A 24,822-nucleotide genomic window follows, 5' to 3' on the forward strand; every position below is an offset into this window, starting at 1 on the left:
CATAAAGGCTGAAATGTGCCCTGGCTGGCTCGGTGCTTCATTGTCCATACCTTTTAATGTCATGGAATTCCACCCTGTACTCGACTCTCTTTAAACGACCCTTTACAAATTACCTGTTCGCTTTCTTTTAAGAATAGCCCCATGCCCAAATATGTAGCACTGGCATGTAGACCTATGTAAGAACCCTTTGTGGAAGTTTTGAGTGAAATGTTGTTGAAAGTTTGAGAAAAGATCTTTGTCATCATTTGGATTAATGACTTAAAGCCCCCAATAATTGTCTAACTTTGTTGTTCTAAAAAGGTTCTTATTTTATCGGCACATTAGGCTTATGTCTCCTGATAGTTTCAGAAAGAATCGGTTAGCTTTCACTTATTTTTTTTATGGTAAACATAAAACTTGTATTTGAAAAACTAGTGATTCCATACCAGTTGATTCAAATGAGAAATTGGTTGTTTTTCTTGTATTTTTAGCATGAATAATACATGTTAACTATATAACCACACTGTTATTGCAATAGTCAAATCAATAAACGACATAAGTTAATGTGTAATACATTTAATAAAACAATTCCACATGCCATAGATGGGCCTTTTGTGGAGCAAAATAGGAAGAATGTATACTAAATCTTTTCATCCCAGGGAAGTCAAGTCCATCACCTGCCTTCGAACAGGCAGCCCATGACAATCAACTGTCTCAGCAGGTGCCCTCTCTGGGTGTTAGTGTTCCATGCCGTATAAGATGTATGTTTACCTAACCACCTACTACATTCTCCATCCATCTGCATTTTACTGGACGAAAAACCATAAGCACGCCGCTGCACAATTAAACCTGCTTTAAGTTCCTCTCCAGATTAATGTCTGTATCAAAATTCATAAAGAATAGTGGGAAGATTTGAGGCCTGAGCTAGAGGATTCACAGGGATTTTGTATGAAGCCCATTTAATCAGGATAACACTGTTATTAATATTCATCAAGTCAGCTGGAATACAAATGACTGTGGAATCTGGAAACTTTTGCCGCGGAATATGTATTAAATGCAGCTTAAAAAATTAATGGAATTTTGTTTATATTAGGGGGTGAGTGGGGGGAATGCAAAACCCGGTATTGGTTGACTGAGATTGGGCTTAGATATTTCTTTTTGAAGAATTCCATCTTTGACAGACTTCAAAGGCTTTTTCAATGAATGCGATGCATGAATGGTCATTTAAAAGGATTTAAAGACATTACGCTGCAATAATTGTACATGAATAATAAGTAGCCCACAGAGGCAATTAGCTCAAAGTCTACAAGGCAAGAATATGAAGATCACAGAAAGACAGGAAAGGACAAAGAAAATGAGAAAAGTTTGAAATGCCGGATAAAGCTGGTTTCATCATTTAAAGGCTATTGGCATGGATTTTAAACCAGCACTCTTTCACCATTGTTTCAATTGCAGGCATCTGTTTGTCTCTTAAACATCACTTTATTGAAACAATAGTATATGAATCGGAATTCAATATGAATTCATGAATCGGGATAGCTCACAATTTGAGTTAGGGTTCTCTTTAAGCACCCAATTATGTTCTGTTGACCATACCAGGCACTTGTAACATGATTGATCAACATGCATACTATTTCTGAAATACATTTTTAAAAGTGCCCAACCTTGCTTGTGGGAAATAATGACCTTGACAAAAAATGACCATAATATAACTGCTAATCACCATGAAAGGATTTACTATGATGACTATAAGATGATGATTGGATTGATTGGTTCACATGTATTCATTGATAGGCAGGTCTTTGTATCTCCCACATAACCTCCTCCAAGTGCAACATTAAGCTTTAAAAGAGCAACTCCCAGACTCTCATCTCGTGGTGCAAAACTTCTATGAAAGGATAGAAATAAAGTCTCTTTTTGGGGGCGGAATGGATTATTGGATCATATTTCATTAAGGCTTTGTTTGGTGATTCGCTGTGTGGAAACCCACGTCAATCAATGATTCAAGTTCGTATTTTGTCGAGCTGCGCCCTTTGCCGTTTCAATCCCATCTCGGTTCCTTCATTCCCCCCCCAACCAAAATGATGAGAACATCAAAAGGTCAGGTTTGTATGCTCTGTTTTTCTGCTTCTCCTTTATCAAAGCTACTTTCTCATGTTCATGTTAAAGGATTACCAATCTCCTGAGCCATACCTACCACTGCTACCAGCCGTACCAGCTCAAAAGTCCCTCTCCTTCTACCAAATCCTCCCCCAAAAGACTAGCTTTTGCCCAGAGTCTATCACTGGGATTAATGGAGCCCTGTTGTTTCTCCCACAAAAAGCCAGTTGTCCGTTCACGCCTCACCGTGTCAGAGCTGAATAGCGTGTGAGCAGTGTGTGAGCAGTGTGTGCTGGCTTACAACACAGGGATAACGTTCCACTGGCATCTGCCCTAGAGGTCACCCACCCGCCAAGCACCCAACCTCCCAAGAGCTTTCTCTTTTTCCCTCTCTTCTTGTTCACTCAATCACTCTTTCTCCCTCCTCTCCTAGATCCGTCTCTAGGTCTCCTTCTTCACCTAAACTCTCAGTGGTTGTGGACACATAAACTCATATGCCTAGTTATTTCTGTCTTTCAACAACCCTAGCCCTCTTCTAGAAACATTGTTTGGGCCATCCGTATACCCAAAAGAGAAGGATAGAGACACTTCAATAGCCCTTTCTGGAGATTCTAAAGTGATTTGTATATCTATCAATATCTATATGGTTCATACAATAGAAAGCACTTTGTGCCTCTGAGGTGGCCCCACCTTCAGAATGCTAGCCCAGCTCCCATGCTGCATCTGGAAGGATTCTGTTGAAGTCGCTTACTGCAGTGGGTGTATTCTAATTGTCTTTTGTCTTAGCCCCTTCACCACTAGATGGTAGCCCTCTCCTACAGTGTACACACACACACACACACACACACACTGCCTAAGAGCAACAGGCTCCCTTCCTGCTCCCTCCTCCAAACAGTGAATGTCAATGGTTCCCTTAATTGCTTCCAGTCAGTGTATTTGTTGCTTGCTTATGAATTAACTTGCAGTTATCGGAACCAATTTAACAGCCATCCTTTAATTACACCTGAGTAGAGGCTGAACTTTAATTGGTGGGGCTTCCTAACGAGCAAGGAGGATCTGATACGGGGCTTGAGCAGTATTAAATGACTGTTTACTTTCCTGATAACTAAAAGCATTAAATGATATCTGCGTGACGGGATTATGATTTGTTAATTGCCGGCATACATTAGTGCCTTGATAAACTGTTAGTTAGAGCAATGTTACGCAGTGGAAAGATAGGGAGTAGATGATGAGATGACTTAAATAAAGCACCATTTCACTCTGCAAATGAAAGATGTCGGTCTTGTTTTGCTATACTCAGGGAGGTTATTAAAGATCCTCTCTCTGCAGCAGAGGTACCCCTGAGATCATATTGACAGGCTATAATTAATACTAACCTTTCCTCTAGGCTAATGTACTGTAAAGTGCCTGCTTCGGTGCCTCCAACGAAATGCATTTTTCCTGATTTTAAATGAATCATATCCATTTCTATATTATTTTCAGCTAATCCTAAAGTCAATGAGGAGCTGAAACAAAGACTGCCCTCCCCAGTAAGGCACCAACGCTCAGAGACCACGCTGCCACAACTTGGGTAAAGATGCCATCGTATTATTCTCCTCCGCTCGTATGTACTTACATTGTTTGGGTATGGCTTTTCACCCACGTGACAAAAAAACGTTTGTTATAATATTACGGGATGTTTATCAGTGTTACTGTGACGACTCACTGCAATAATGACTTCTTCTTTGTCGAGTTGTGTGTTCTAAATCCTGAGCGAATGTTGGCTACAAAGGCTAAAAATACAAGCTCGTAGTCTTCTAGTTTGTTCATCCTCAGTTGAATGCGAAAACTAAATTGGATACGAATACAATTAGCTACTGTACGGGGAGTGTGTGCACTGTACACTATGTCAATGTGTTAGGTACCTTTGTTCCCGCATTGTCGATTGTGTTAACATGATTTTCATTGCACCCTTGTCTTCAAAGAGCATTTTATTTCTCTCAACAACACCCTCTTTCAGACTCAATGCTGTTTGTAAATGTCCACAAAAAGATCAGAAATAGACCCACCACATCCTGTAAAAAGGATGCTAGGAGACTTTTTCCAGTTTAAAGATGGTTAAGACTTGCTTGCCGTAGCTTACAGGCTTAGCACTGGGAAGGTCATGCTGCTGTGACAGTGTTGACAGTGATGAGCTCTCTTTTCCCTGACCCCACGACTCACCTGTCAAGTCCCTGCTTGCGTCTCAAAGGGCACCCTATTCCCTATATAGTGCACTACTTTTGACCGGCGCCCTATGTAGGTAGGGCGCCATTTGGGACGCGGACCCTGTTAGCTATAGCAGTGGCCCACTTGAACATCTGAGCTCAGGCCATGCTCAGCTATAAATTCCACCATACCCATCCATGCACTGCAATATTAATGGATATTAGCAGTAGATTCAAAATCATTTTGAATTCATTTGAGTACATTTTGAATTGTTTCATTTGAATTCTTCATCTAAGTTTCTTCAGACATTCACCTTTCGTTCCGTCAGTTTAAGTTTTTATTTTGCTTTATTTCAGAAATACTGACTTGGGAGCACTTTTGGGCACAACATCAAATCAACTTGTACTAGAGGTACCTGACAAAGACTGGCCACAAGGTATCTGACCTTTTTTTTAAATTCTTCCTATCTTTCAAGACACAAAATATAACATTTTGTAAATGGATATCTTTCTTCAGTGCTTGAGCACTAGGCTGGCTGTATGTATCTGTGTTTGTAATTGCACATTATCGGAATATTTTGTCCACTTCAGTATTTGGAAACCTGTGTAAATGACTGCAGATTTCAGAGCCTGGGTGTTCCTGCCTGTTTACCCACTTGCTTTAGTTTCAATGCTGTTCCATGCGATACATAAACATTTATTTACAAGTGTAAATCACTTCCAGCTACGGTGTCACTCTGCCATCTAATAACCGTTACCTAGACCGTCCGAAGTCATATGGCACTGCCACTATTTAGATAAACTGGTTGGATTGACAATGAGCGATAAACAGAGTATTTCCCCATTGATTTATATGTACACTAGATGACTGACAGGGGGGGTGCTGTTTTGAAGCCACCGCGCCTCCATCTTGGCACTCCCTCACCGTTGTAAAAAAAATATATTTTGGAAGCTATAGAAATGCATTTACTAATGTCTACATTTGTTTTGCCACATGTATTTTTTTACATACACCTTAATGCATACTTTAAATTATATTATGTAAGCTAAAGATAACATTTTTAAATATGTTTCCAAAAATTCCTTAAAGTTAAACATTTTTAAAGTGCTAATGTAAAACAATGGTTAAATAAATGTAATTTTGTGCTTGAAACATTTCATTGAAAGACTGTAGAATTCCATTCATTCCTATGGAGGACTGCTACTTCTGGGCAGTGCCAATATGGCCGACCGATGGCTTCAAAGCCTCTCATTGGCCAATACATAGCATCAGCATTCCAGGGTTTATATACGTCATTGGTATTTACCCACCCTTCACCAAACACTCCTGATATGTAAATGTATTCAGCTCCTCTGCTCAAATATACATTTGGGCTGTAGCTAAAACACTTAGTCTTGCTAGCCAAACAGCTATTAATGACATGGCCTGTACGGTTATTAGAAGATGGCAAGCAGAGTGGTGTTTCCTGTGGTATCAGGAGCGAGCCAGAAAGGAAAGCAAAGGCTGCTGGCCCTACTCATCATGGGTACATATACTTCTTCCTAAATGTCCTCCCGTACTTGTTGGTGTGTGCTATCGGCCTCCTAAGCATAATCATTTATATGATTTACTTGAATCGAATTGTTGTGATCACAATGTATTTGCTGATAGGAAATGTATTCTGCTTGGCGATTTTAATACCAATGTGCACAAGTTAAATGCCCTGTACAACTTTGATCAGTTATTTGGACTAAAACAACTGATTGTTGAGCCAACCCAGGTGTGAATTAACAGTAAATCAACTTTGGATTTGATTATTGTATCAGATCAAGAGAAAGTCTGTCAGTCAGGAATCTTAAATATTGGTTTTAGTGATCATATGGTAAACTACTGTACCCGTAAGAAATCAAAATCCTACTTGAGCCAGGTAATAACTACATGAAGGTACGGTCTATGAAAGGAATGTTTTGTAGAAGGACTTGTAATTTTGGATTGGTCTCATGTACTAAACTGTGATGTTGATCAAACTTGGTATCTTTTTAAAGATATTTTTCTGTCTGCACTCGACTCTCTGGCTCCGGTGAAACAAATTCAAATCAAACAGCGGTCAGGGAAATGGATCACTTCCGAGATCTTAGACCTCATAAGGAATAGGGATCACTATCTGGCCAAATTCAGAAGGACAAATCTACAACAAGATTATTGTGGTTATATTAACTGTAGAAACCAGCAATATACAAAATGGATAAGGCCAAATCCCAACAATACAAATCAAATTATATTGGTCACATGCACATGGTTAACAGATGTTATTGCGAGTGTAGCAAAATGCTTGTGCTTCTAGTTCCGACAGTGCGGCAATATCTAAGTAAAATCTAACAATTCCACAACAAATACCTAATACACACAAATCTAAGTAAAGGAATGGAATAAGAATATAGAAATATATATATATATGGATGAGCAATGTCAGAGCGGCATAGGCTAATAGATAGTATATAGATAGTATAGATGCAATAGATAGTATAGAATACAGTATATACGTATGAGATGAGTAATGCAAGATATGTAAACATGATTAAAGTGGCATTATTAAAGTACATAGACACTGTTAATGAGAACTTACATCAGCCTCGTAAACTGTGGAACATGTGAAAGGACATTGGCTCATAAACTCCCCATAAGGTAAAATCTTGTAGTATTGGCCTGGATATTGATGATGTTTTATTCCATGACCAGGAAAAGGTTGCAAATTATTTTAACACATTTCTGGACACTATGGCCAGTCTTTCATGAACAACTTTTACCATAGTTAAGGTATCACAAATGACTACTATGCTTATTGAGCACAAACAAAGCAACTGGGCTGGATAACCTTTCTGCAAGATTCATAAAGGAGAGCCTTCCTGCAAGATTCATAAAGGATGGTGCTTGTGTCACTGCTAAAATGATAACGCATATTGTGAACCTATATTGGAAACTACAGGCCTGTGTCGATGCTCAGCACCTTGTTCAAAGTTGTTGAGAGATTCGTTTTTAATCAACTTGAAGGATACCTTCTCGAGCACACACTTCTTTATGAACTCCAGTCTGGCTTTAGAACAGCTCATTCCACGGATACTTGCCTTATCCACCTTTTTGACCACATCGAGCAGGAAAGTGAGAAGGGGAACTATACAGGTTGCAGAAAGCTTTTGACACTGTGGACCATGAAATTCTCCTGATGAAACTGAAATGTATGGGTTTAAATGATGTAGCAGTGATTTCGTTTAGGTCTTATCTGACCAACAGAACACAAGTATGTAATGTTGGTGATGTTCTGTCAGAGGCCAAAGAAATATCCTCTGGAATACCACAGGGATCAATTTTAGGGCCTCTCTTATTTCTTATATACGTTAATGAAATGCCAGATACAGTAAAGTGCAAACTCCTGCTTTATGCTGATGACTCAGCCATACTGGTATCAGGGAAGGATATAGTTTACATAGAGGAGACCCTGAGTAAGGAATTGCGTTTTGTTAGAGATTGGTTAACTGACAACAAATTGTCGCTACATTTGGGGGGAAAACTGAATCGATTTTGTTTGGAACAAAACGTAGATTGCTTTAGGGCTGACAAGATAAAGGTAAACTGTGCAGGCAAGGAGATTGAATCTAAAACAAGTTAACTTATCTTGGTGTGTCCCTAGATCAATCCCTTTCTGGAATCCTGATTGCTGCAAAAATTATTTCTAAAATGGCGAACAAATAGAAATGTATATATCTATATCTACACTAGATATTTTAACAGTTGTGTAAAGTACTTAAGTAAAAATACTTGAAAGTACTACTTAATTAGTTTGTACTTTACTATTTTAATTTTTGACAACTTTTACTTTTCACTACATACATTTTCCTTGACACCCAAAAGTAGTTGTTACATTTTGAATGCTTAGCGGGACAGGAAAATGGTCTAATTCACACACTTATCAACAGAACATCCCTGGTCATCCCTATTGCCTCTGATCTGGCGGACTAACTAAACACAAATGCTCCGTTTGTAAATTATGTCTAAGTGTTGGAGTTTGCCCCTGGCTATCCATAAAGAAAAAAGAAAAAAGAAAAAAAGAAAATGGTACCATATGGTTTGCTTAATATAAGGAATTTGAAATTATTTATACTTTTACTTTTGATACTTGTTTAGCAATTACATTTACTTTTAACACATAAGAATATTTAAAACCAAACACTTTTTTACTTTTACTCAAATAGTATTGTACTGGGTGACTTTTACTTGAGTCATTTTCTATCAAGGTATCTTTACTTTTACTCAAGTATGAGAATTGGGTACTTTTTCCACCACTGTATTTTAACATCAAAGTTAAGAAACTGCTTGTCTCAACCTTGATTCAGTGTCATTTTGATTATGCCTGCTCTGCTTGGTATAGCGGGCTATCAAAAAAGCTGATGCAGGTCATGCAAAATAATGTTATCAGGTATATGCTGAATGTCCCCCCTAGGACCCACATAGGGGTACAGGAGTTCCGGGAGGTGGGCGTGTTGCCTTTGGAGTCCAGTGGACCAACTTAAACTTAATCATATGTTTGACATCTTAAATGATCGTGCCCCAGGTTATATGAAAAACCACATTGTTATGGTCTATAACCAACACAGTTAAAACACCAGAGCTAGTGTTAGGTCTTGTAAAATCCCAAGAGTAAACAGACCTGCGAGGAGCAAATTTTTCTATACAGGGATTTGTCTATGGAATAGCTTCCCCCTTTTAGATCAAGCAAAGAAAAAGTAGAAATGGTTTTAATTTGGACAAGGTTGTCTAAGTAAGAGAAACCACTCCACTGCCCCTTGTGCCCCCTACTGCTGGTCAGGTGTATTCATTTGAAGGATCGGTATGATGTGCAAGGAATAGATTGTTTTAATGGGAAATTAATATGGTTGATTTTTAAGGTTAGGGAGAAGTGCTGAGGATAGTGCCACTTTTTAGGATGTCAATATAAATTTAATGTATTTATGGTTGTTTGTAATTTTGTCTTGCCTTTTATTCATTATATGTGTTATTGTTTTTACCATCGAGGACCACTTTGGAAACAAGCGTTTTCATTAATACTTTTAAGTGATATCATCTGGGTCCACATTATACATTTTGTTGTATATGTCTGTTACCCAAAATAAATTCAATTCAATGTGTCTTCTTGACTTTTACACTTTTTACCACATAAAACATCACATCTGTCCTTGCAGGCCCAGGCTTTGAGTTGATTTTCCTCATCCTTGAAAGGAGAATCTCCCTCAGTTTTTCCCCATAGGAAACAGCCAACAACACTGTCAGATTAAACAACACCAGCTCTCACCATTGGGAAATGCCATACTTTGTGGAGGCAGTTGTCTTTGTGGGGACCCGCCACGACCAGATAAAAAAAAAAAAAAGGTGGTAAACCAGGTTTAGGAACAATGTGTCCCATATTTTCAGTGTGACAAAGGGGGCTATATAAGCGCGTTTGGTGTTATTCATGTTTGAATTTACTGTTTGCATTGGTGAGTCTTAAAGAGAATACTAATAATTGTCTGCAACAATCCAGAGAGGAGGACCCTGGCAACAACGCTACGAGGAGGCGGCAGACCTCCCTGATCTCGACTTCAAAACCTGACCTTTTGCAAAATAATTGTCACCGCTAAGCTGGAGCTTCTTTTGGACATAGTGGGGCAATGCTGCTCATGGGCTTTGCCATCACAACGCATTTATTAACACAACAGACTGCTGCTTTAAAAAAGAAAAACGTTTGATGCAATGTTTGATGCTCTTTAAACCAGCTCATGTTTGAATTCTACCACATTTGAATTGCATTGATGTTTTATTCCTTAAAATATATTTTGTAACCATAAAGAGGAGTCATTTTTCATGCAACGCTTGAACGAGGAGGTCAAGTTGGAACTTGGAAGGCAATCATACTTTAAAGTACTGATGGGAAGTTCGGCTCTTTTTACTATCTCGGATCTTTTCGACTCTTTCAGTCAAAAGAACAACTCTTTCGACTAATTTCGTTCATTTGATTCAATCATGCCTAGTACTCAGGGCCCCCTACCGGTGAACGATGAACTGAAAACTCGAAAGAGTCATGATTCTACAAAGCCTCTGACAAGTTGTTCACCATAGGTGGCTTATTTGAGCTGTCATTTGTGACTGAGACTTGTAAACATGTGCTTTAAACAATGTACATTTGTTGATTTCTAGGCATACCAATACGATTATGTCTTGATACATTTGAAACCAGGCCGCAACCGGATTAGATTGTGAACGACTCTTGGCGGAATGCATTGCTTGACTGCAGTGTGGGTGATAAGCAGCGCAATGTCGTTTGCGAACTGCAGGCCCCCAACGATTCAATCTCAAGTTGGAGTTTGTTGAGCAGAGGCTGTGTATGTAATGGTTCTACAAAGCTGTGTCCATCATCACATTCAATAATCAATTAATTGCGTTCGCTCTTCCACCATGCCAGATTAATTATCAGTTCTAAACATGTATTTTTCTTTTCGATGTTCATAATAATCATAACTTGACCTTTTTGAATATGATTTTCTTTAAAGCATTTTAGCTTATTTTCTATCAGGATTGAGCATTAGAATTTGACTTGAAAGCTTGGAACGTTACTTTAATCACTAAGCAGACACTCTTATCCAGAGCGATTTACAGGACTAATTAAGGTTAAGTTCCTTGCTCAAGGGCACCTCGGCAGATTTGTCACATAGTCGGCTCGGGGATAGGGAATGCTCTAACTGCTAGGCTAGCTGCCGCCCTTTCTCTCCCTCTCTTCTCCCTCTTCTCTCTTTCTCTCTGGCTCAGCTCTCAACAGAAACATTTACAGAGCACCATGTAGTTCCCTGCCAGCACCAGTCACCAAGCCTCTTTGTATTCCCTTGTTTCCTCAAGAAGCCCCCCCACCCCTCCCCAAAATGACTGAAAATAGCCCATTCCACCAGCTCATAATTCACTGGGTCTTTAAGTGGAACAATATTGTCATGGTCGGTGTTGAGGATGCTCTTAGATGTTTTATTTATATTCACACGCCACTAATGTCCGTTTATTTTCTTACCACATGTTCATTTAAGCATTTAACCGTATTTTGCACAGTGATTGATGTGTAACCATTTTCCCACAACTTCCGAAGGATCTTGAACAAAACATTTACCAGATGCTGCCTGTTTTTTTTTATAGCATTTGTACCCTATTAAGCTTAATTCATTCTGTCATCTCGGTAACTTTAGTCCCCCAGTATTTTAGACCCATAGAGGAAGAGAGTCGGACATCCAGATCTCCCTCACCCCAGGCCCACCACAGGAGATCTCCCTCACCCCAGGACCACCACAGGAGATCTCACTCACCCCAGGCCCACCACAGGAGATCTCCATCACCTCAGGCCCACCACAGGGCTCCAGACACAGGCAGGAGGATGGAGGAGGAGAGGACCTCCAGCCGGAGCCCATTTACCCAGGATGGCTACAGGTCAGAGGGTCACAGCCAGGGGTCGAACGGCAGTCCTCCAGTCTACAGAAGACACCTCGTCCCTCCAGACTCCAGCCAAGCTCTCCAATCAAGGTGAGCTCTCTTAGAGCCCAATCGTAACTAACGCTGTAGTCAGAAATACGTAAATCATATTTTGGTCAACAAGTTACGTGCACGGCTCCCAGAAACACTTTAACGAGAAACACATACAGTGCATTCGGAAAGTATTCAGACCCCTTGACTTTTTCCATATTTTGTTACATTACAGCCTTATTCTAAAATTGATTAAATAATTTTTTCACTCATCAATCTACCCATAATGACAAAGCAAAAACTGTTTTTTATACATTTTTGCTCATTTATAAAAAATAAAAATCACATCACATTTACATAAGTATTCAGAACCTTTACTCGGTACTTTGTTGAAGCACCTTTGACAGCGATTACAGGCTCGAGGCTTCTTGGGTATGACCCTACAAGTTTGGCACACCCGTATTTTGGGGAGTTTCTCCCACTTTTCTCTGCAGATCCTCTCAAGCTCTGTCAGGTTGGATGGGGAGTGTCGCTGCACAGCTAATTTCAGGTCTCTCCAGAGATGTTCGATCGTGTTCATATCTGGGGTCTGGCTGGGCCACTCAAGGACATTCAGAGACTTGTCCTGAAGCCACTCCTGCATTGTCTTGGCTGTGTGCTTAGGCTCGTTGTCCTGTTGGAAGGTGAACCTTCGGCCCAGTCTGAGGTCCTGAGCACTCTGGAGCAGGTTTTCATCAAGGATCTCTCTGTACTTTGCTCAGTTCGTTTTTTTATCGATCCTGACTAGTTTCCCAGTCCCTGCCGCTGAAAAACATCCCCGCAGCATGATGCTGCCACCAACATGCTTCACCGTAGGGATGGTGCCAGGTTTCCTCCAGACGTGACGCTTGGCTTTCAGGCCAAAGAGTTCAATCTTGGTTTCATCAGACCAGAGAATCTTGTTTCTCATGGTCTGAGAGTGTTTAGGTGCCTTTTGGCAAAGTCCAAGTGGGCTGTCATGTGTCTTTTACTGAGGAGTTGCTTCCGTCTGGCCACTCTACCATAAAGGCCTGATTGGTGGAGTGCTGCAGTAATGGTTGTCCCTCTGGAAGGTTCTCCCATCTCCACAGAGGAACTCTAGAGCTCTGTCAGAGTGAGTATCGGGTTCTTTGTCACCTCCCTGACCCGATTGTTCAGTTTGGCGGGCGGCCTGCTCTAGGAAGAGTCTTGGTGGTTCCAAACTTCTTCCATTTAGGAATGATGGAGGCCATTGTGTTCTTGGGGACATTCAATGCTGCAGAAATGTTTTGGTACCCTTCCCCAGATCTGTGCCTCGACACAATCCTCTCTCCGAGCTCTACGGACAATTACTTCGACCTCATGGCTTGGTTTTTGCTCTGATGCACTGTCAACTGTGAGACCTTATATAGACAGGTTTGTGCCTTTCCAAATAATGTCCAATCAATTGAATTTACCACAGGTGGACTCCAATCAAGTTGTAGAAACATCTCAAGGATGATCAATGGAAACATGATGCACCTGAGCTCAATTTCGAGTCTCATAACAAACAGTCTAAGTACTTATGTAAATAAGGTATTTCTGTTTTTTATTTTTAATACAAACCTGATTTTGCTTTGTCATTATGAGGTATTGTGTGTAGATTGCTGAGGAAAATGTTTTATTTAATAAATGTTTGAATAAGGCTGTAATGTAACAAAATTTGGGAAAAGTCAAAGGGTCTGAATATTTTCCCAAGGCACCGTACATGTACCTGTGAAGGAGTATCTGTACCCACTATAACACTTGGCAATATTGGCGCATGAAGATGATGTAATAAAGCGTCACTCCAGTCATTTTAATATAGCCTCTTTGTTTCCTTGTGTGTGATCTGTCTGGTAACGAGCTGTTTCTGAGTGACCTAAACCTGTGTTTCTACAACATAAAGATGTGCTACAGTATCTTTGTCCTCTTGTAAAGATATTCAATCAAAGGTCACATGATTTGGCATCTGATATGAAGGTCTAGATAGATAGATAGATAGATAGATAGATAGATAGATAGATAGATAGATAGATAGATAGATAGATAGATAGATAGATAGATAGATAGATAGATAGATAGATAGATAGATAGATAGATAGATAGATAGACTATAATTTGAGGCATTGCTGCGCGGAATCATATTCCTGGCTACAAGAGGGAAGTAATCTACATGGCAATACACTGCCGTAATACCTTAATATTACCTTAAAGGTCAACTGTATAATTTGCCTAATATAACAGAGTAAATAAAGACACTGTAATATGCCTGAAATAGTGCAGAGTGCATCCCTTGCGTATTTGATAATTGCGTGTCTGTTTCGTTGGAGACAAGGCTATAACTAATTTGTGTTGCCGTTCGCTCTCAAGTTTTAATATTGTTGCTCTCGCTCTAATCAAATTATTTTTCTCCCATAATGCAGTATAAAAGAGGACCAAGGAAACATTAAAGTTAGCAGTAGTTCCTTTGACTCCAAAAAGCAAAGCCTCGTCCTTGACAAAGAGAAGAATATTGCCTTCCTGCTGAAGGAGCTGGATTCACTCAGAGAGCTCAATAAGAAGGTAGGTTGAAGTGTTAAAGGAATCTTGCCCTGCTAGATACAGGTCCTAGCTAAAATACATGGCATTTGTGGTTCCAGCTTTTTTTCACTGTTTGTAATATATGCAGTATAGGCTATGTTTTTGATTGTGAGCAATATCTGTTTGTGACTCAAATGTCCTTTGTCTTAACTTGTCCTCTTCCTCTTTAAATAGATGATTGTGTTGTGTCTGTCACAGCTGCCAACTATTGAGTGTACACCTCTCTTGTCTGTCCACAAACGTTACCCGCCATGTCCAAAGCATATGACTAGCTGGTTATGCTGTCCTGTCCTGTGTTTGGTCTGGAGCATGCCCAGTGTCCCTCTGTGCACAGGCTGCCTCCTTGCAACTGAGCGCCTGTTAGAGAGGCTGTAGCCACAGAGAGGCCCTCTGAAACGGCTATAATTGATGCCTCTGGTTTGCAAGTAGCTGTGACTCCTGACAGAAAGTCAGGAACAGTTCCCAAGAGTCTGTTTTTGCTGGCAGGGCCGTGAGAGCCGACTCTGAGGACTCAACTGAGGCATGTTTTCAAAGTGCGGGGGGGGAAAACACCAACTCGGAGCAAAATATTTAAGACAGGAGGTTAAATCTATCACTAGGTCTTGTAAAATATCACTCCCCGACAAGATTTATAGGAGTTCAATAGCAGTGCTTCTTTTTTATTGGCGTCTGAAATAATGTGATGTAGAGGCTCGATTGTATAACTTGTTATAGAATGCCTGAGTGATAGTATCTATATAATGTTCTGTTTGTTAAATGGATGGTTGTCACCACCCGGGAAACTACAACAGTTATTTAGTATGTCGTCAAACTTCAGGATGGAGTCAGGTGTCTATCTGGTGTTTTGCATTAGGTTTTTGCTACTGTCTGTGAGTGAAGCAAGTTAGTGAATATGTCTGGACACGTACTGACTGGCTGCAACTCAGCATTGGTTGGGGTCAATTCCATTTTCAATTCATTTCTCAATTCAATGAACGTGCCAATTTTGAAGTCTGTCTGATTTTGTGCTCTCCGTCAGCTCCGGGACAAGTTGGCCATGAGGGAGAAGGAGTTAGAGAGCAGGCTGGTGGACGCTGAGCTGATGCAGACTCAACTGGATGCCCGGGCCTGTGAGAAGGCTGGAGGTACGGTATGGAGGGGGAAGAGGCTAGGGGAGAGAGGACAAACCCTGGGCCTGTGAGAAGGCTGGAGGTACGGTATAGAGGGGGAGAGGCTAGGGGAGAGAGGACTAACCCTGGGCCTGTGAGAAAGCTGGAGGTACGTTATAGAGGGGGAGAGAGGACTAACCCTGGGCCTGTGAGAAAGCTGGAGGTACGTTATAGAGGGGGAGAGAGGACTAACCCTGGGCCTGTGAGAAAGCTGGAGGTACGTTACGGAGGGGGGAGAGGCTAGGGGAGAGAGGACTAACCCTGGGCCTGTGGGAAAGCTGGAGGTACGTTATGGAGGGGGAAGAGGCTAGGGGAGAGAGGACTAACCCTGGGCCTGTGGGAAAGCTGGAGGTACGTTATGGAGGGGGAAGAGGCTAGGGGAGAGAGGACTAACCCTGGGCCTGTGAGAAAGCTGGAGGTACGTTACGGAGGGGGGAGAGGCTAGGGGAGAGAGGACTAACCCTGGGCCTGTGAGAAAGCTGGAGGTACGTTATAGAGGGGGAGAGAGGACTAACCCTGGGCCTGTGAGAAAGCTGGAGGTACGTTATGGAGGGGGAAGAGGCTAGGGGAGAGAGGACTAACCCTGGGCCTGTGGGAAAGCTGGAGGTACGTTATGGAGGGGGAAGAGGCTAGGGGAGAGAGGACTAACCCTGGGCCTGTGAGAAAGCTGGAGGTACGTTATGGAGGGGGGAGAGGCTAGGGGAGAGAGGACTAACCCTGGGCCTGTGGGAAAGCTGGAGGTACGTTATAGAGGGGGAGAGGCTAGGGGAGAGAGGACTAACCCTGGGCCTGTGAGAAAGCTGGAGGTACGTTATAGAGGGGGAGAGAGGACTAACCCTGGGCCTGTGAGAAAGCTGGAGGTACGTTACGGAGGGGGGAGAGGCTAGGGGAGAGAGGACTAACCCTGGGCCTGTGGGAAAGCTGGAGGTACGTTATGGAGGGGGAAGAGGCTAGGGGAGAGAGGACTAACCCTGGGCCTGTGGGAAAGCTGGAGGTACGTTATGGAGGGGGAAGAGGCTAGGGGAGAGAGGACTAACCCTGGGCCTGTGAGAAAGCTGGAGGTACGTTATAGAGGGGGAGAGAGGACAAACCCTGGGCCTGTGAGAAAGCTGGAGGTACGTTATAGAGGGGGAGAGGCTAGGGGAGAGAGGACAAACCCTGGGCCTGTGAGAAAGCTGGAGGTACGTTATAGAGGGGGAGAGGCTAGGGGAGAGAGGACTAACCCTGGGCCTGTGAGAAAGCTGGAGGTACGTTATAGAGGGGGAGAGGCTAGGGGATAGAGGACTAACCCTGGGCCTGTGAGAAGGCTGGCCGTAGGAAGGGTCAAACAGTACAGTACAGACAGTACAATACAGTACATTGAGGATAATAACATCTCAAATAAAGCCTATTATCTGACCAGTTATATTTTTTTCTGCGCTGTAATTTAAAGTGATGGCCCATAGGATTTTCAAGATGGCCTAAAGGCAAGCAATGTCTACAAGATGAAGTTGGAACGTAGTTCACCTCAGGCATTTTATCCCTGATGAACTTTGGTAGAAGAAAAACGGAGATGTCAAGTGTGGAAAATAATTATACATTTGTTTTACATGCAACTTGACTATCAAAAGGAATTGTAACTTACTAATCGTATTTGTTAATGTAATTTAATCGCTCCCAACCTTCACTGAACAAATATTAGAATTTAGCTGAGCAAATAACTTCTTTTCTTTACTATTGCTTTTTTTCTTAGGTGAGAGCCCTCTCAACCCACCTAATAATTCAACTAAATACCGTACATCGCGCTGCACAATTAGCAGCTCCAATTGTGCCTTTAATAAATTTAAAGTGCGTTTCGTGTAGCCTATTTGCCGTCCTCATATTAATATGATTTGCATGGCTCAGGGAGGCGATGTTTAATGAGCAAATTCCAGCTAAAATGCTATATTGATTTTCTTACTGAACTTTGTAATGGCTTACAGCGAGGCTCACTGTTTATCATTAAGCCATCTCTGAGACAGTAGAGGAATTAGCTGTTGATGGATCTCAGGGGCTCTTTCGTAGTGGGATTAACAAAGGGATCTGAAGACAGTGGTAATCCCAAAATCTGCTGGTTTTAAGGAAGCCGGCATACAGCGCAGGAATTTCGGGACCCGGGTCAGGTGTAAGCTGAAGGGAAATCTCTCCCTGCCAGGCTACAGAGTCTGTATCAATAAGAAAAGTTTTCCCTCCATGAGTGGGACAGACAGAATTACATAAAAGCACTCATGGATGGACTATTTTTATTTTTGTCTAACTCAGTATGTGCTCTTCATAACTCAAACTCAATTTGGCAACACATTAGACAAATCATTTCACAGCTCACTCTCACTAAAACCTGTCCAGTTTTCAGACATTAGAAGAACACAATGTTTTTGGCTTGAAAATGTTTGTTCAACCTTGTTTATCAAATCAAACGTCTTGAGTTAGGGTTAAGAACTGGCCAATCTCTTAACCATTGTGAGATGATGAGTACTTGCTGATGTTGTGACAATGTAGACCAACGGCCTGTCTCTGAGGCGCAGACACTGTGTCTTTATTGCTTGGGGCAACTATATGTCCAGCCTCTGTGGAGATCACCTCAGCAGTTCACTTCCCCACAAAATGAGTTTGACTGGAGTTAATACCTGTGCCACAGTGTTTCAGTGGCAATAACTTTCTTCCACAGGGAGCTTATCGTTGTTATTGAGCAGTAACTGATGGTCAGAAACTAAGAACAATGCTTCCTCTCTCTTTATATCTTTCTTTCCCTCTCTCTATTTTACTATTTCTCTTTTTTCTATTTCCATTACTACTCTCTCTCGCTTGCTTTCTCTCTGTCTCCCCTCTCTCTCTTTCACTGTCTCTCTCTTTGTCTCTCTCCTTAAGCCCTAGTGGAGGAGATCTACCAGGCTCAGAGGGATAGGGACCAGGCAGTGATGGCCCGGCTGCGTCTGGCAAATGAAGAGCGGGACGAGGCCCTACTCAGGGCCAAGCGACTGCAGCAGGCGGTGGCTGAGTATGTAGTAAAGCACCACAACATAGTAAACCACAACATAGTAAACCACAACATAGTAAACCACAACACACCACAACATAGTAAACCACAACATAGTAAACCACACCATAGTAAACCACAACACACCACAACATAGTAAACCACAACACACCATAACATAGTAAACCACAACATAGTAAACCACAACACACCACAACATAGTAAACCACAACACATCACAACATAGTAAACCACAACACACCACAACATAGTAAACCACAACACACCACAACATAGTAAACCACAACATACCACAACATAGTAAACCACAACACACCACAACAGAGTAAACCACAACACATCACAACATAGTAAACCACAACATAGTAAACCACAACATAGTAAACTACAACACATCACAACATAGTAAACTACAACACACCACAACATAGTAAACTACAACACATCACAACATAGTAAACCACAACACATCACAATATAGTAAACTACAACACATCACAACATAGTAAACCACAACACATCACAACAGAGTAAACCACAACACATCACAACATAGTAAACCACTCTCATAGTAAACCACAACACATCACAACATAGTCAACTACAACACATCACAACATAGTAAACTACAACACACCACAACATAGTAAACTACAACACATCACAACATAGTAAACCACAACACATCACAATATAGTAAACTACAACACATCACAACATAGTAAACCACAACACATCACAACATAGTAAACTACAACACATCACAACATAGTAAACCACAACACATCACAACATAGTAAACCACAACACACCACAACAGAGTAAACCACAACACACCACAACAGAGTAAACCACAACACACCACAACATAGTAAACCACAACACATCACAACATAGTAAACCACAACACATCACAACATAGTAAACCACAACACATCACAACATAGTAAACCACAACACATCACAACATAGTAAACTACAACACATCACAACATAGTAAACTACAACACATCACAACATAGTAAACCACAACACATCACAACATAGTAAACCACAACACATCACAACATAGTAAACCACAACACACCACAACATAGTAAACCACAACACATCACAACATAGTAAACCACAACACATCACAACATAGTAAACCACAACACACCACAACAGAGTAAACCACAACACATCACAACATAGTAAACCACAACATAGTAAACCACAACACACCACAACATAGTAAACCACAACACACCACAACATAGTAAACCACAACATACCACAACATAGTAAACCACAACACACCACAACAGAGTAAACCACAACACATCACAACATAGTAAACCACAACATAGTAAACCACAACACATCACAACATAGTAAACTACAACACACCACAACATAGTAAACTACAACACATCACAACATAGTAAACCACAACACATCACAATATAGTAAACTACAACACATCACAACATAGTAAACCACAACACATCACAACAGAGTAAACCACAACACATCACAACATAGTAAACCACTCTCATAGTAAACTACAACACATCACAACATAGTAAACTACAACACACCACAACATAGTAAACTACAACACATCACAACATAGTAAACCACAACACATCACAATATAGTAAACTACAACACATCACAACATAGTAAACCACAACACATCACAACATAGTAAACCACAACATAGTAAACCACAACACACCACAACAGAGTAAACCACAACACATCACAACATAGTAAACCACAACATAGTAAACCACAACACACCACAACAGAGTAAACCACAACACATCACAACATAGTAAACCACAACATAGTAAACCACAACACACCACAACAGAGTAAACCACAACACATCACAACATAGTAAACCACAACATAGTAAACCACAACACATCACAACATAGTAAACCACAACACATCACAACATAGTAAACCACAACACATCACAACATAGTAAACTACAACACATCACAACATAGTAAACTACAACACATCACAACATAGTAAACTACAACACATCACAACACAGTAAACCACACCACATCACAATATAGTAAACTACAACACATCACAACACACCACAACATAGTAAACTACAACACATCACAACATAGTAAACTACAACACATCACAGCATAGTAAACCACAACACATCACAACATAGTAAACTACAACACATCACAACACAGTAAACCACAACACATCACAATATAGTAAACTACAACACATCACAACACACCACAACATAGTAAACCACAACACATCACAACATAGTAAACCACAACACATCACAACATAGTAAACTACAACACATCACAACATAGTAAACTACAACACATCACAACATAGTAAACCACAACACATCACAACATAGTAAACCACAACACATCACAACATAGTAAACCACAACACATCACAATATAGTAAACTACAACACATCACAACAGAGTAAACCACAACACATCACAACATAGTAAACCACTCTCATAGTAAACTACAACACATCACAACATAGTAAACTACAACACACCACAACATAGTAAACTACAACACATCACAACATAGTAAACCACAACACATCACAATATAGTAAACTACAACACATCACAACATAGTAAACCACAACACATCACAATATAGTAAACTACAACACATCACAACATAGTAAACTACAACACATCACAACACACCACAACATAGTAAACCACAACACATCACAACATAGTAAACTACAACACATCACAACATAGTAAACTACAAAACATCACAACACACCACAACATAGTAAACCACAACACATCACAACAGAGTAAACCACAACACATCACAACATAGTAAACCACTCTCATAGTAAACTACAACACATCACAACATAGTAAACTACAACACACCACAACATAGTAAACTACAACACATCACAACATAGTAAACCACAACACATCACAATATAGTAAACTACAACACATCACAACATAGTAAACCACAACACATCACAACATAGTAAACTACAACACATCACAACATAGTAAACCACAACACATCACAACATAGTAAACCACAACACACCACAACAGAGTAAACCACAACACACCACAACAGAGTAAACCACAACACACCACAACATAGTAAACCACAACACATCACAACATAGTAAACCACAACACATCACAACATAGTAAACCACAACACATCACAACATAGTAAACCACAACACATCACAACATAGTAAACTACAACACATCACAACATAGTAAACTACAACACATCACAACATAGTAAACCACAACACATCACAACATAGTAAACCACAACACATCACAACATAGTAAACCACAACACATCACAACACACCACAACATAGTAAACCACAACACATCACAACATAGTAAACCACAACATAGTAAACCACAACACACCACAACAGAGTAAACCACAACACATCACAACATAGTAAACCACAACATAGTAAACCACAACACATCACAACATAGTAAACCACAACACATCACAACATAGTAAACCACAACACATCACAACATAGTAAACCACAACACATCACAACATAGTAAACTACAACACATCACAACATAGTAAACTACAACACATCACAACATAGTAAACTACAACACATCACAACACAGTAAACCACACCACATCACAATATAGTAAACTACAACACATCACAACACACCACAACATAGTAAACTACAACACATCACAACATAGTAAACTACAACACATCACAGCATAGTAAACCACAACACATCACAACATAGTAAACTACAACACATCACAACACAGTAAACCACAACACATCACAATATAGTAAACTACAACACATCACAACACACCACAACATAGTAAACCACAACACATCACAACATAGTAAACCACAACACATCACAACATAGTAAACTACAACACATCACAACATAGTAAACTACAACACATCACAACATAGTAAACCACAACACATCACAACATAGTAAACCACAACACATCACAACATAGTAAACCACAACACATCACAATATAGTAAACTACAACACAGTAAACCACAACACATCACAATATAGTAAACTACAACACATCACAACATAGTAAACTACAACACATCACAACACACCACAACATAGTAAACCACAACACATCACAACATAGTAAACTACAACACATCACAACATAGTAAACTACAAAACATCACAACACACCACAACATAGTAAACCACAACACACCACAACATAGTAAACCACAACACACCACAACATAGTAAACCACAACACATCACAACATAGTAAACCACAACACATCACAACACACCACAACATAGTAAACCACAACATAGTAAACCACAACACATCACAACACACCACAACATAGTAAACCACAACACATCACAACATAGTAAACTACAACACATCACAACATAGTAAACTACAACACATCACAACATAGTAAACTACAACACATCACAACATCGTAAACTACAACACATCACAACATAGTAAACCACAACATAGTAAACTACAACACATCACAGAGCAATTCAGGATTCAATTCCGTGACAATTCAGGAAATAAACAGAAATTCAAGTTTCCTCATTTTCTCATCCCTGGCACATTGACCCGTTCTGCTTAAATAACTCGCCTCTTCTCTGTCACAATCCATTTGAATTCAGTCAATTCAGAGTGTAACTTACATTTCAAGGAACATTTGAATTTCAATTGATTTCCTGAAATGAATAAATGGAAGTGGTGTTGTTGACCCCCAACCCTACCACACAGGACCACTCTGATCAATTACAGTAAGACACCTATCTCCCTCCCTCTGCTCTCACTGTCCTTCACAACAGCAGCAGTACAGAGACATGTTGGGAAATAAATAGGAGAAAGCAGTCTATGAGATAATAGTGAAAAGCATTACATTTGTTCTCTCTCTCTGTTAAACTCTTTGTTATTTCCTCACTTCCCCATTTTCCCCTTCTATGGAAGTGGGGACGGAGGGTTTACTGACAGCTATAATGGGTCAGTCTGTTTACTTGCCATTGCTTAGGCGAACTCCGCTTTGTTCTTCAGGCTAGTCGACAAGGTGAATGGAATGGCGGTGCAAAACAAGTGGGGGGGGGGGGTGGAGAAAAATGCAATATCGACTGGTTTGGGAATATATCAGAGGAGTGTGACATTTCATAAGAGTCCCCTCGTCCTCCGTGCGAGGTTGTCAGTCAAGAGTTGCACTGTATAGGAAATCAATCAAGTCCTTCAGACCAGCAGATCTTTACCAGCCTGTCTGAGAGGGCTAATGAATGTGATCTTTTTGTTTTGTTTAGGTGGTTGTTCGACTGGGGTTGGATATGTTCTTATTAAGGTCCAGGACCTTTCAGATTAAAGCTGCATTGTCCACTAGGAAAGAATGGAGGCAGGCAGGCAATATTAGCTGGTGCAGTTTAGAAGTAATTACATTTCTACTTAAGGGAATATATAACTTTCTGTCAGAAGCAAATCTATATTTCAATAAGCCTTGGTATGCTGGTTGGTCTGAGATCCACTTGCATAAATCCCATTGTTGTTGTTTTTATATATATCCAATGCATTGTTTACTCTAAAACATTTGTCAAACACATTTTTATCTCAAATCACATTTATTTGATATTGCCTTTTATTTGAATGATTAAAATGATTTAAATTGTCTGGACTTATTGGTTGGCATGAAGCGCTTTCAGCCTAGTATTATGCCAAATAGCCTGGCAATCTAATTAGAAAAACAGCACATTTCATCTCTTCAACGGCGTCTCCCAGCCTTCCTCGTAGAACGAAAAGGTAATTGATAGCCAAGCACAATCCCATTATCTTAGCTGGAATATGGAAAAGCATGTTCTGAACCTTTATTTTCCCAGGCAGGTCAGTGGCAGGCCCAGTATGATTGAGTATGTACCTTTATAATGGGAGGTGATCCGTGTAATGCCTTTGTAAATGAGCTGAAGAATTGTTGTTTTTTTCCATGAGAGGACCGACAGACTGGCCTCCTGGGGGAAATCACATTGGCACTTTTTTAAAGGTGCAATCAGCATTCTGGTCTCAGCATGCGTCCTCCCCGCCACTGTTTCAGTCAAAAGCTGAGGCCCTTTTCAATTGCAGTGTACTATAAAGGGAATAGGGTGCCATTTGGGATGCAGACAGGGAGAGGTGCCCCGACAGGTAAACGTTTAAACTGGGTTGTAAAGAGCCATGTCCCGTCCTGATTGAAGCCAGAGGAAAGCTGGT

The 24,822-nt window shown here is 40.6% G+C and overlaps 1 protein-coding gene across 4 annotated transcripts in view; it reads left to right on the top strand.

Moving 5' to 3' along the window:
• Positions 1 to 24,822, top strand: part of mipol1 (mirror-image polydactyly 1) — a 77,963-nt gene that overhangs the window by 23,151 nt on the left and 29,990 nt on the right. For 3 of the 4 annotated variants that reach the window (XR_011670634.1, XM_071365537.1, XM_071365538.1), the window contains exons 3-8: positions 3,562 to 3,649; positions 4,623 to 4,702; positions 11,505 to 11,835; positions 14,217 to 14,355; positions 15,392 to 15,497; positions 18,408 to 18,537. Coding sequence is in view for 3 of the 4 variants with exons in the window: in XM_071365537.1 (XP_071221638.1) it covers positions 3,562 to 3,649; positions 4,623 to 4,702; positions 11,505 to 11,835; positions 14,217 to 14,355; positions 15,392 to 15,497; positions 18,408 to 18,537 (874 nt within the window). In the remaining variant the exon portion in view is untranslated. The remainder of the gene's footprint in view (positions 1 to 3,561; positions 3,650 to 4,622; positions 4,703 to 11,504; positions 11,836 to 14,216; positions 14,356 to 15,391; positions 15,498 to 18,407; positions 18,538 to 24,822) is intronic. The other variant, XM_071365539.1, reaches the window with a different exon arrangement.

Source organism: Salvelinus alpinus, chromosome 25, assembly GCF_045679555.1.
Source record: "Salvelinus alpinus chromosome 25, SLU_Salpinus.1, whole genome shotgun sequence".
NCBI lineage: Eukaryota > Metazoa > Chordata > Actinopteri > Salmoniformes > Salmonidae > Salvelinus > Salvelinus alpinus.